Below are 14,478 nucleotides of genomic sequence, written 5' to 3'. Positions count from 1 at the left end.
TAATGTACGGTTTTGTGTACTGCAGAGGTCCCTCCAGGCTTTTAGCCCTTTCATGTTGAAAATGCAGCGTAAACCAGAGCTATTGTGGGAATGTCAGCCTGTCTGAAATGTGATTGCTTTAATTTCATCCATATTCATGCCAGAATTAACACTGGTTTTTGCTCATGTGCCCCCCTCCCCCAAGTAAAATATATGTAATATAAAACTTTTGCCTCAGTTTCTGTTTTTTTCCACAGCTGATACCAATCCTGTTATCTTCAAAAATAAATTGCATTCATACATCTGTCTCTTTAGGGAAACAAATCTCTTTTTGGAGAGTAATAAAGAGAAGAGACTTTTATATTGCTTGAGGAATCTTAGAAGCAGCAATTTCTTTTAATGTCATGAACAATGTCAAGAGTGTTTTGTTAAGATTTGCTGTATTGAGACTACCTGTATCCATGTAAAAATGAACTGACTTTTCCTAAGGGAAAAGTTTGGAATCACCTGGCAGCATGATCCCAGTCTTGGTCACAGGTGAATCAGTGAAAAAGGCAAGGAAGGCTACTAAAAGCACCCAGAAGTGTAAAGAGAGTCATAAACGGCTTTCTAAAAGAGCCAAGAAAAGAAACAGTAAAAATTCTAAGTGTATGTTCGACATTGCAGGGTTCTGTGGTGGGGACAACTGTGATACCATCAAAGGTTCAACAGGCCATCACTGAATAAGAGACCCCCAATTTCCTGGTGACATAAATAGCTAGCTAAGAGAATTTTAAAGTGAAATAAAACATAGCCAGGGCCTGAAACTGCAGCAGAATCTTACATGTGGATTGGACATAATGGGATCATGGTTGCTTAAACTGTATTCTGATGCAATAGTTGAAGCTGCAAGGCTATGTAAGAGGATTCCTTATTCTTTTGCAAATGGTAATGATTTATGTCATTGACCATGCATGGGTATGTTGACATGGGATTAAGAATTCCTCTGTTGCTGTATCTTCATTGAACATATGTTTTGTTTATTTTAAATGTGTACTAACTTTCTGCTGAGCATCTCAGGACCTTATGTTATGTTGTGCTGCTCAGACAAGTGGAATGTTGACACAACAAATATGGTGGTGGAAGAAATCTGAAAACTGATTTTTTAAAGCCTGTGTTTTTATTTACAATTGTGAATTCCTCTGCCTCTCACTTTGAAATCTGTGGTTTAACAGTATAAACAATTTGCCCCTAAAATGTACCTGTTTCTGTATAATGTGGCTATTCAAGCTACATTATAATATCCCTCAGAAACGAATTGCAATGGAAAAATACAAGTTTTGTTATTTTATGTCCCATATACAGGATCTTAGGGGTACAAGATAAAGGTCAGGAAAAGAAAAGTGTACGTGACATAACTGAATAAAGCATGGCTTTTCCTTTCAGACACGCTAGAAGAGGCTTCATTTTGTTGTTTTCTGCTCTAGTTGTGAAAATGCTGCTGTCTCATGCTGTGAGGAATGGTACATATGTGAGTTTTGAAAGGCAAATGAAGAAGAATGGCTGCAGTTGAAAGTGCTAATGAGAGCACAGATGTGTTTACTTTTTCCCAACTTATATTTGAATTTGGTCAAATTGCCAGAGGCCCTGTTGCAAAGGACTTCTTAAGATCTTTAATAAATGTTGTCCAGCGCTTTGATATGGGTTGCCAAATATCCATATCAATGCTGAAAACATCTAGTACATCCAGTGGTGAAAGTCAGTAGTACACATTTTTGTCAGATTCTCTTTGTCAGATTTGTCAAAAGCTCAGCGGAAGAATTTTCCACTATTATAGACCAGGATTATGTGTGCAAACTCTGATTTTTGTATTTTAGCCAAAACCAGATACTCCTTTCACCAAATGTAACATACATTTTGTGCGTGTCCTTTCTTTGTCTTGCCTTTTACAATATGCCCATCTTGCTGTTTCCCAGGGATTTCCTATGTGAATGTGTGAGGAATCTGAGTAGGTTATATGGGCTTCCTGCTTGCTCTATGTGGATCTAATGTGCTGTGCAGAGGCATAAGAGCCCCAACAATAACAAAGATCGCAGCAGGACATCTCAAGCCCTGTGCATTGCTTTGTGAAGCTGACATTTGTATGTGGAAGAGAGATTTTCCTTGGAAACAATTGTTCCACGGGTTGCTTTTTAAAATGTTGTTGAATTAGATATTTATGCCACCTTCCCTCCCTAATGGGGACATTGTCCTCCCCTCCTCCATTTTATCTTTACAACCACAACAATCCTATGAGGGTGGCCCAAGCTTGCCCAGCTAGCTACCATGGCAAATCCTGGGTCTCCCAGATCCTAGTCTGACGCTGCAACCACTATACCTCATGCATTTTACGAAGAGAACTGTGGTTCTTGAAAGCTTATGCTACAGTAAAATTGGTTAGTCTTAAAGGTGCTTCTGGACTCATTACTACCTTACCTTGTGTGAGGGAAAACAGCTTCTCTAAATACAGAAGCCTATTTCTGAACATACTACCCAAGAACACAAAGAGTATTTAAAGAAATGGCAGAATACAGAAATGATTTATTATAAATAATAAACAATGTAGGGAGGAAGCCAGGAGTGTGGTTAGAAACCGATAAGATTACACAGTGATTTTATCTTGAAGCTAGACCATGCAGAGAATGTTTGAAACTAGAAAGAAAGGATCCAAACTAAATGAAACTGATAAAGTTAGAATGAGGGAAGGGGCAAAGTGTTGAGGGATGTGGTATAATGGATTGCCATTAAAACTCAGGCAAAATCCATTGCAGTGGATGAAGTAAGGAAGCGGGAATAGGGGTAACAAATGGGAAGCTGGTTGTTGATGGAGGGATGTGGGTCAGGGAAGTAGCATATGGCATGTCGTTTGGAAATGAGACAGATTACTTCTCCTGCCAACAGGCTTGGATAGGTTCTCCATGTTTTTAGTGAAAGATTATGATCTTCTCCTCTCCTTCAGAGTGTTAGTTTATTGCTAAATGGTTCTTTCTATTTCAGGTTCGTGGGAATAAAGGTGAGGTGCTTTATGTTCTGGATGCCAGCAATCCGAGACATTCTAACTGGTTGCGTTTTGTACATGAAGCGCCATCCCAGGAACAGAAGAACTTGGCAGCCATCCAGGTAAAACATGTTGAATCCTTGTTCAGATTCTTTATAGGATGCCATCTTGCTTGGTGTTTATCTATGGTAGCAAACAGCAGATGGGTTGAAAGACATAATCCTTGCAATTGTTTATTGTTCCATGTAGCCTCATAAACATAGTGTTGTGAAGTATTCTGAGAGAGAAAAAACACAGGAGTCTAAAAGTACCATATTTACTGGAAAGAAAGATGAATGTAAGATGACCTCCACCAAAACTTAAAAATGTTTTACACTCCCCCCTCAAGTTTATTATTGGATGTAACTGTACTTGTATGTGAAAGTAAGATGACCTCTTATTTGTTGACATACCTGGAAACTAAGCCGAGTTTAGCATTTGAGTAAATACTGTAATACAGTATCTTGTTCTTATCCATACATTCCATTCCTTTCAGTTTAATACCGAAAAATGTTGCAAAAATTTCCAAAATAGTTCCCAAGATACTTCTAAATCAAGAGGAAGTTAACCATGTGCCTTACTGTGAGCATATAATTAGTACCACTTAAGTTAGAAAGAGAGTCAGTGTTTACTAGAGATGGGCACGAACCATCTCTGACTCATGTTTCACGAACCACGAACTTTCATAAATCTGCCCCGGTTCATGAACCGATTTGTTTGATTCATGAAAACGTCAATTCTGGGCCAGCAAATCACCACTTCCGAGTCAGCAGAAAGTCACTTGCGGTTAAGCAGAAGGTCACTTCTGGGTCAGTAGAAGGTTTGCAGAAAGCCCAACACCCATTGCCTAGAAAACTGATTGATTAGCACCAGGCTTTTTGCGGTGACGAACCAAAAAACAAACCAAAAGAACTGCCCTAAAATTCGTGGAGGTTTGTCAGAAATGGGCTCTGGTGAACCACTGGTTCACGAACCACAAACCGGCCTGGTTTGTGATAAACTTTGGTTCATATTTTGGTTTGTGCCCATCTTTAGTGTTTACTAGTAGTTAGAGTATTGTTCTGGGAGACTCAGGTTTGAATCTCCACTCTGCCATGGAACATCACTAGATGACCTTGGATCAGTCAGTCTCTTTCAGCCTACCTTACCTCATAAGGTTGCTGTAAGGATAAAATGGAGAAAGGAAGAATGATATAAGCTGCTTTGGTGCACATTGAAAAGTGGGATATGAATATCTAAATAAAACAAAAGCTGCTCTTTCATTTAATTTTGTGCATTTAAATATTGACCTAAATTTGTGCTTCATTAACTGCACTATAAGGGTGGCATTTTCATTTAATTGGAGCCTTGGATGTGGGGGTAAATGGAAACTAGCCATTTTAAGCTATATTATCAATGTAAACAAACTCAGTAGAACTATTTAAATATGAAATCAAAGGCATAACTACAGAGGAATGACATCATACATGAAACAGGAGTCAGGATCATAGTTGCAAATGTTTTTGCAAGCTGACCTGCACGCTTCCCCTGTTCTATTTGGAGGTCTTGTGTTAAGCAAGAGGAAAATGCAGAGTTGTTTATGACTTTGCAGTGCCTTTGAGTTCCCAGAGAGCTCAACTGTGGGATGGAGGAAGACAGGCAGTGCAATCCTGAGGCCCGCTGTGTTGCTGGCACCCACACGCCCATATACCTGCAGCACCACTCGTCCACTCCCTAAGGACTTTCATGGGAGAGCAACACTGCTGCCCGAGCCTGGGAAGGCACAACGAGACCGTTGCTGAGAGCATGTGCCCTACTGTTCCCTTGACAACCCCACCAGCATCCTTCAGTGGCCACGCCACTCCCATGACAGGCATGAGAGTGGCAAGCAAAGGCGCAGCCAATGTATGAGCCGCAATTCCCATGGCTCCATCAACACCTCCATTCCCCCTTGTCCGAGAGCAGGCAGCCAGGGACCACATGCCCCTACAGTCATAGCATCCATATTGGGGTGCCTGGCTAGGGGGAAGACATCCAGGAGGAGCCCTGATGCTGTAGGGGCAGCCCCTGTCACTGATTGGGCAGGTCATGGGGCTGCAACTCCCATGGCTGTGCCAGGGGCACCCAGCTGTCCCATGCAACTCAGGTAGCTGGACCCTTGCTGTAGGGGGGCATGCCCCAGTTTTGGTGCCTACAGCATTGCAACACCCTCTTGTGCCTGGATCACACAGCCAGCTGTATAGGGCCAATCTCTTTCACCAGGCCACACACACGTGGGTTCAAGGGTGGTGGTCTCCTCCCTGGCCTCAACCCCCCAGCTGCCACAAAGGATCTCCATATGCAGATGAGGGGGGTGTCCTGGCAATAACCACTCTTGGTCATACCCTGCTGGGGAGGTGCCCACAGAGCCCCCCTCCAGCAGTTGTAACAGCTGCCCTGTGTTCCCCTATAGCTGCTTGCTGGCTTTCCTATGCTGGGGTGAGAGGGCCACTCTCCATGACCAAAAGGACCCTCAGACCCCAACAGTGACGAGGGGGATTAATGGCCCTTACATCTGCACATGGGTAAGATTTCATGTCACACCCCGTTTGCCTCGCTGCCATGTGAGGGGAGGGGCTGGGTGGGAAGGGAACAGTGTGCAGTGGCAACTCCCATGGGATCAATGCCAGCCCCCCCCCCAGTTCCGTTCAGGGGCTGAGTTACCCAGTGGGGTTGATGCACCTAGTGAATTCGTTGTGCTGCCACTTCCCTGGCAGTCCAGGGCTGGGGACCATCCCTGGGAATGTGACTTGTGACTCCCCCTAGGGGGAGCGAGTGGGAGCTGCTGTAGGTTGTTGGTGAGCAAAGAGGCAGGGAGGAACTGATTGTTCAACCCAGACTTTATTGAACTGCCAGCAGTGAAAAGGATGTCCTGTCACATACTGCCAGTTTCACTTGGTTGAGACAGGAGCTGCACTTTCTCGCATGGCAGTTGGAGCCATGAGGGTTGTTCCTCATGCTGCCTTCTTAGGAGCAGGATCAAGTTGTGGGCTGCCCAGGTAATGGCTCTGTGGACAGGGCTTGAATGGCAGCCGGGATGGATCACCAGGGGCTGGAACAGCCATGATCTCTGGCTTCCCTGATGGGTCCTGACCTACATGAAAGGGAAACAGACACATGTGTGGAAAGGGGCTGGGCCTCGCACAGACCATAGCTGGGTCTGCCACAACCTGAGAGGGTGCCCATGGTCAGGGGCAGTGGCTCTGTCTTCACAAGTGCTGTCAGCAACCAGACAAGGGATGCCCCTCTGGTATGAAAGTGCTCCTTGCCTGCATCTGGCTGTTCTGCTTCTGTGGCTTCTTGGGGTTCTGATCCTGGAAACGAGACAGTCATGGGGTTGCATGCCTGCCATTGTAGGGGAGTTACAAGAGCAAACACACAGTAACTTCAACCCTCAGCCACGCTCTCTCCTCTGCCCAAAGGGGGGTGGAGCCTGGCTGAGGGAGTCTGAACAGAGCCGTGACATGGTCTGCCACATGGGTAGTGGTCAACAATCCTTCCAGATTGTTCTAATAAATGCTCACTCTTCCCTGAAGTTTCCTCACATCTGTGCGTTTTCTTTCCAGTCTTTCTTACATAATTGTAGATATTACATTCCTGTGCCATGTATAATAAGTATAACCATTTGTTTATTCAGCCAGATACCACTCATGGTGTTCAGTTATGTTAGATTGTTTGGTCATCTTTACAGAGCCTTTGTGTGATAGGTGGATATAATGAAGGTGTGATTTCTCTTCACCATAACTTAACCGCAGTGGTTCCAGTGTTCTCAAATTCAATGGAAGTTGTGGATATCAGTTGTGGATATCAGTGGCCGTTTTCACACGTTTTAACCGTCACGCAAAATTGCTCAGAACTGAAGGAACGATGGCATCTTCATGGTGCAATTTCCCGTCATTATCCCATTTCATGGTACAATGATGTCAGAAATCATGCCACAAAACAGAATTATGATGGAAAATCACGCCATGAAGATGCCATTGTTCCATGAGTTTTGTGTAATTTTGCATGATGGTTAAGACGTGAAAATGGCCACTGTTTATGTATCAGTACAAACAGGCAACTAACACAATTAATCAAATTGTGTTGTTTGAGAGAGGGAGAGGCCCATCTGGTACACTCAACTGTTAGAACAGAGATATACAGGCATTTTAGCATGAAAAATTTTAGCCTGTGCCAGAAAAGAAAGGGTGGTGATGCTTAGCTAGACACAATGGGTCAAAGCCAAGCTTCCCTACTGGAGCCAACAGTTCTGGGGTTGCCACTGAATCTTGCTAGCAGCCTCAGAGGGTTGTGGAGGTAATGATGAGTATAACCTATGCCCATTGCTTTCTCTCATACTAACAACACCATCAGACAAAAAATTGGCCCTACATGTAGGGATGCCAGCCCCCCAGTGGGGGCGGGGGATCCCTGCCCCCACTCCCCGCCCCCACTTACCTAACCAGCGGATGGCATGCACCTTCCATGTGTGCTCCCCCGTGGCATTGCACGCAGCAGCTGCTGGGATCAGGCCCATTTTGGCCTGGATCCGGGCCACTGTGGAGCGCGGGAGCACTCCTGCACTCTGCAGCATCTCAAAATGGACCCGTTTGGGCTGAAATCAGGTTCGTTTTGAGGCACTGTGGAGTGCAGGAGTGCTCCTGCACTCTGTAGCACCCAAAATGGGCCCAATCCGTGGCAAAACGGGCCCGTTTTCAGGTGCTGTGGCACATAGGAATACTCCTGCGTTCCACAGTGCCTCAAAACAGGCCCGATCCACAACAAAACAGGCCCGTTTTCAGACACTGCAGAGCACAGGAGCACTCCTGTGCTCGGCAGCACCTGAAAATGGGCCCGTTTTGGCATGGATCGGGCCCTTTTTGAGCCCCTGCAGAGCCTGGGCGCGCTCCCAGGGGCTGCGCGATGACGACACTCCTGAACTGATGTCATTGCGCTTGTGGGGTGCACGCGCACGCTTTGCACGCATGAACCCCCCCTCTCCCCCAAGGAAAGTGCCAGGCCCCTATCCCCTGCCGGGAGGTTGAGGGAGCCTGGCAACCCTGCCGACATGCCAGATAAAATGGTCTTGGGTGCCCTTGTTCAGCATGTGGTCTGGCAATTGGTGACTGCTGCTTAAGAAGCTTTTCTGTTTTTTTGTACAGCATCATCCTCAACATGTATTTGTAGTTGGAATTCTCTTACAGTCTTGATGGACTTGACCATGACTTGAGAGCCATTCTTTTCGATTACTTTCAAGTTCATCACTGATACTACAGGAGTGTCTTAAGTCAGCTTCTGTTGTTATTCTTGTATTGCAAGATCCATCTTTTTTTACCCAGTGGCATAAATAATGAAAGGCTGGTTTAGAACAAAATTAACATTTTGATTGTGCGTTTGTTCTGACATAAATCATTTTTGTCAATTGTTGCTCCTTGCTACAGAATTGTTACAAAGAGGCAATTTGTTATCCATACTCTGGAAAAATGACTTTCACGTTTGTATCATTAACTTTAGTTAGTTTTCATTAAAATCAATTACATCACAGTGAAAGCACTCAAGCAAAGAAAACTGTCCAATAATTCTTTATATGGATTATCCGTACAAGACCCAAGAGAATCATAATCTTAATAATGTGATTGAATAATTACATACCACTGATTACAGAATAATGTGCCCACACATTTGGGTACTACAGAGACCTAATTAACTAACAAGCCATGTGGCAGTCTGATTGTGCTTCTACACTGTTCACATGTAATGTTCAAAATATCTTAATTGACAATGTTAAAAGAAAACAACTAGTTTTTAATTATTTGTGTAGTCATTCCTTGGTTTATTGTCTATGTTGTGCAACATGTAAAGGCTTACTTTGAGATCCTGGTAATCTCAGAAAAATGTAATTATGTACAAGATTAAGAAAAAAATATGGAAGATTTTTGTGGACAGGAAGCAATTATTGTTGAAAATGAATCAGTTGTAACAAACATGCATGTTGTTCAAGTCGGACGAAAGCCAATGAGGGCAAAAAAGTCTATGCCTAACCTCCTCTTTATTGGAATGGTTGTGCATATCATTTAAGTTGGAATAAAATATAAAGCTTTCAGTTTCAAGCCCTATCTTTGTTGGAGCCTCTATCACTAGCTATGAGAAGAGATTATCTACGAAGCTCTTTACTTTCCAATAGCCGACTACAGTTTTCTGTTAATGTTCAGTGTATGATTTTAATGTTGTCTCTGAAGCTTTCGGCAATGGAAAAATAACACATGAAAACCAATCGGTCAATCAATCAAAGCTTATCTTGTGAACATGAAGAAGTAATGTCCAGACAAATGATACATTTGCAAGTCTCAGCAAGAAAGACAGATTAGAAATAATATAAATAAAAATGATAAAATGTGTATTATGTAGTGTTGGCTAACATATAGGGTGCATCTGTGCAACCAAAGTTAACTTCCTGTTAACTTCCATTGAATTAAATGGGAAAGATTTTTACATACTTAACCCTGCAATCCTATTCTAAATCAATTGAAATGAATACATTTAAATAGGAGTAACTGCATGGAATTGCACTGTAGTAACTGACTATACTCTTCAGTGCTGTGACCCAGATGTACATGGAAGAGCTTAGACTTGCCCATCCTTTCTCCTCCTTCCTTTTCTCTTCATTTCTCTCCATTCCTGTTTTTGTCATCGGTTTGCCATTAAACTGGACAAATTATAGATTGCACAGACTATAGCAGGTATTGTGGCTGAACAAGGCTAGTGAATTTATGCTATGAGGCTTCAAAATAACTGTAATTTTTATTATCTGTATGTTATTTAAACCCTTATGTAACGTTTCGCATGTAAATAAATTTGTTGGTACTAATAGGTTACTGTGAGTTTAAATGCAGACCTCTGAGAACAGAAGGGGGGGCTGGATGGGTGAATGGAGTGCAATCTGATTGGATGATAACTGGACCCTAGGGGTGGAGCAAACTGCAATTTTAGTCAGTGTATTGAGTAAAAGTGTTCATTCTGGCTAAGTCAGGCAATCTTTGTGTGTGACTGGGTCAATCTGAGTATAGCTCAGAAAGGTTATTCTATCTAGGTCAGGAAAACTGTCTGAAAAGGCCTGAGTGAATCTGTGCGGATGAGAGGATTGTTTATTCTGTTAGTGAAGCTCTATGTGGAAAAGTAGTCTGTGACTTGGTCTGTGAATATATAACTATGTTGGAAACCACTTTGCTCTTCACCTGCAGCCCAACACAGCTACCTGAAACTATTCTGAAACCAATAGGTTTATCAATACTCTGCAACCATCACACTTACGTACTTATACATAAATTCTACTTCTATTTAAGCAAAAAAGGATCCCTTTTTACCTCACAACCACCCTCACGCACTGATCATTCCGTCATACTACCATCTATAACAAGCCTTCCTATATTACCAGTTAAACAGAAGAGATCTGAGGCGAAAGCTTTTGGTGGCAGCAAAAACCTTTCTGGGAAGTGGCAATATCTAGGTCACACAGACAGGGCAAAATGCCACAGATGGTGTTAGCAGTGGGATTCAAATCCCTAAGGGAAGGTGTTTTCAAAGTAAGAAGCCTGAATAAAGTAGAGAACAGGTGAAGGTCTGTGTGAGTGGAAATAAAAGGAGTGTTTGTTGTGACCAAGGCCCTCTTGAGGTACAAGTTTATGATAATGTAAGGAGTAGTTGGACTGAGGTCCAATGATTTTAAGGTTAAAAGCAAAAAGCAAAATCATTATAGGTATTGGCTTTAGCAGTGGGATAATGATGTGAGGGTAAAAGTAGTAGAAATATTCTTGGCTTATAGCTGAGAAGAGCAAATAGTAGGTATTGTGTTTGAACAAGGCTAGTGGCTTATGCCTGTGCTATTTGTTCTTGTCCATATGCTATTTAGAACCCTTATCTTCAAAATGTCTACATTATGGATGTGTTTTTTAAAATCATTATTAGAAAGTTATCCGAGTACTCTAATGAATGTCACACTGTGAGTTAGATCCAGTCTTACTCATGTCCCCTCCGTATTGGAATCCTCGTCTCACATACCCCAACATAGCCTTTTTGGAGGTCAAAGAAGATCACCTTCTTCCTTTTTAGTAGGTGAAAATCTGGTTGGATCCAATCCTTTATGAACAACTTCCAAAACGGAAATGTTCAATCAAAATTGCTGTACTTCCCAACTGAACTGTTACGTATAAGCTCTTGTACAACATAACAGTGCAAATGTATACCCTTTTAAGTTCATTGAAGTCAATAAAGGCTTAGAAGAGTACAACTCTGATTAAGATTGCACAATACTATCATTAAATTATTTATTTGCACATTTTCTTCAGCATGAAAGCAGCAAAAAACCTTCCATCTGTGGTCCTGTCAATCAAGTGATCAGTGAACACATAAAATCCGCAGCTGAGACCAGTGCTTAAAGCCTAGAGTTGGAAATGATAACAGTGTTTTCCCTTTATTGATTTCCAATAGTTTTAGGTTGTCAAGAAATTACTTTTTTGAACAATCTTGAACAAGAAAAAAAATCTGGCTATGTTCTTATCTGTTTTGCCAGTTTTATGTTTTTAAAAACATTCATGTCTGGCATTGACTACTGTGTGGTGAAGGCTCCTTGGTTGTTAACGTCAAAACTCTTTATAAACAGACTCACAGCCAAATCTTTACAGTCAAACACTCTGTTCATTAACCACCAGACATTCTGGTGGTCTGGACAAGCTCAGCAAACTAGAATAATGAAATGGCAAAGGTTAATGGGAAAGGAGGTATTTACTGTGATGCAGTAGAGTGGTTTAAAGTCATACTTAACAAATGTAATAATGGAAGATTAGTATTTGAGAATCAGTCAACACTACAATAAATATGGTACAACTGGTCTGTCTCTGGGCCTGAAAGACTGAAGGGAATTGTGGTAGGGAGGGAGAAGGCAGTAAGCCAGGAGGAAAACAAGGACAAATGGGCTTATGTGACTTGATATATTTACATACTGGAAGGCCATTTGGCAAAGGTTTTTCATTATATTCTTAATTTGATGGTTAGATACACAGTTGTGTATTAGATATTTCAGATATTTAGTGTTTTGAATACTGGACATTTATTGTCTGTACTTATACAATGAGAATACCGTAGCTAACTATTTGTTCTAAATCAAATTGGCTATTTCAGTATGAATGTTAGCCTTTTACCAGGGTCAAATAAATATGATTTGAGTTCAGATAAAAATAATTGAGAACTAAGCTGCTATTATGTTAACTTAAATACTGTTAGAAAAGACTAATGCCCCCGTAGGTAAATCCCCAGCAAAAACACAATAACAGAAATCATTATAATTTCTAAAGTGAAAAGTGCTCAAAAGCCAGAACAATAAATATTTCAGCTGATAAATATTGTGCAACAATTTCTTCTCAATTTACAACAATCAACTTCTACACACAATATAATGATGTTATGAGTAGACATAGGCACGAACGAGAAAAAAAACCCGAACAAGCTATTCATTGTTCGTTGCCATCCACGAACAATGAACAACGAACAGTAACGAACATGATCCTGTTCACAAACATGTTCGTTGTTCGCTGTTTATGGCCCTTTAAAGATCCCTTTAAACCATAAGCTGGCAGGTGACAGCTGATAGTTTAAAGAGCCCTTTCCTGCCACATGCAAGGGGCAGGGCCCTTTAAACACCCCACAAACTGACCTTCCCAATGTCCAACACCCACCAAATTTGCAGGGGACATAGTCCTCACTGTCCTCTGAAGACCCCCCCCCAAGTGTCAGAGAGATTGCACCCCAAGAAAGGAATGATCCATGTGTGTCCCCCACCCTTTGCTGTCGTTTTCTCTTCACAGTGGCAAAAATGGGACTGCCTGTTGGAAGGCAGCTACTTTGAGGGATTACAAACTGGCCTTCTCAATGTCCAATACCCACCAAATTTGCAGGTGACATAGTCCTCACCATCCTCCGAAGACCCCCCAAGTTTCAGAGAGATTGCACCCCGGGAAAGGCATGATGCATGGGTCCCCCCTTTGTTGTCATTTTCTCTTCACAGTGGCAAAAATGGGACTCTCTGCTGGAAGTACTTTGAAGGGTTAGAGCCAGAAGGAAAGCCAGAAGGAGTTTGGACAGAGTTCAGTCCCTGCCTCCAGTTGCCAAGGGAATTGATTGCAGGTGCCAGGCTGTCTGGCTTGATGAATGGCTGATGAAGGCAACGAAGACCACTTGTTTGTTTAGAATGGGGCCTCATGAACGGCTTGTTCGCGAACAGACAAATGGGCTGTTCGTGGTTTTTTTTCTGTTCGTAATGCTGTTCGTGCCCATGTCTAGTTATGAGTCCATACATACATCCATTCTAATTATAAGCAAGGAAAGCTGGTTCAATTTCAATGTCAATCATTAGTGTAAATCATTAAGTCTCAACACTGAAGATGCAGCTAAACAATGAAGAGATATTTGAATGATTTGGTGGTAGTGCTGCCAGTGGGTAATAATGGAGCCTGAACTGTCCAGAATGTGTTTGATATATATGTTTTTCCAAATATTTTATTCTATCTGAAAAGTTTGTCAGTAGATGTTTAGGTTTGGAAAAATTGTCCTTGTAAAATATGTTGTGATTTGCTAATACTAAAATAGGTCTACTGGCAAATTCTCAAAATTCTGAACATGGTATCAACACATTTTAAAAAATTACTTGTCCTCTCAAAATGTAATTAATATTGGAATTCTAATGTTTTGATGTTACTTTTATTCATCATCATCATCAATCATCATTTATTCTGCTCATATGGCCATAGGCCTTAAGCATTATTTAATAAAGTTAAAATCAAGTACAAATATGCAATTACTAAATAACAATAGCTTAAAAGTTACTTTTATTCTGTGTGGTGTAGTGCTTACTATATTGCACTAGGACCTTGGCTCCAATTCTCATTCTGGTATGAAGCTCCTTGGGTGATTTCGGACTAATCAACCGGCCTCTAAATCTAATCTTCCTCATATGGTTATTTTGAAGGCAAACAGTTTCTTAGAGGAATAGCAATAGATGTTTAAAGATATGTAGCAATCAAAATTAACTGAAATTTGTGTTAAGTTTTACTCCAAATCAAGTTTAATTATAGTCCTGGTTTCCCTAGGGATTGCTAGTCCCAGATATTTATTATGAGGTATATTTAAATCGCTACTTATCTTGCATTTATATAGAGATTTATCCCCTATCTTTATTACCTCACTGGGGAAGGCAATGGCAAACCACTCCGTAACAAAAGTCTGCCAAGAAAATGTCGTGATGCGACGTCCCCCCATGAGTCAGTAATGACTTGGTGCTTGCACAGGGGACTACCTTTACCTACCTAGGTGGTTCTTAAATATTGGGTTGGATCCACTGGAAATGTTTATGGAAGGAGTTACATTCTCCCTCTCTTCTCCTAGCAGCCTGT

The 14,478-nt window shown here is 41.8% G+C and overlaps 1 protein-coding gene across 5 annotated transcripts in view; it reads left to right on the top strand.

The window, feature by feature from the left end:
- Positions 1 to 14,478, top strand: part of PRDM5 (PR/SET domain 5) — a 130,804-nt gene that overhangs the window by 18,777 nt on the left and 97,549 nt on the right. For all 5 annotated transcript variants that reach the window (XM_054990171.1, XM_054990170.1, XM_054990169.1 and 2 more), the window contains exon 3: positions 2,995 to 3,117. In XM_054990171.1, the coding sequence (XP_054846146.1) occupies positions 2,995 to 3,117 (123 nt within the window). The remainder of the gene's footprint in view (positions 1 to 2,994; positions 3,118 to 14,478) is intronic.

This window comes from Eublepharis macularius, chromosome 10 (genome assembly GCF_028583425.1).
Source record: "Eublepharis macularius isolate TG4126 chromosome 10, MPM_Emac_v1.0, whole genome shotgun sequence".
Taxonomy (NCBI): Eukaryota; Metazoa; Chordata; class Lepidosauria; order Squamata; family Eublepharidae; genus Eublepharis; species Eublepharis macularius.
Note: the sequence above shows the minus strand (reverse complement) of the source record. Positions and strands in the feature narration are given on the sequence as shown.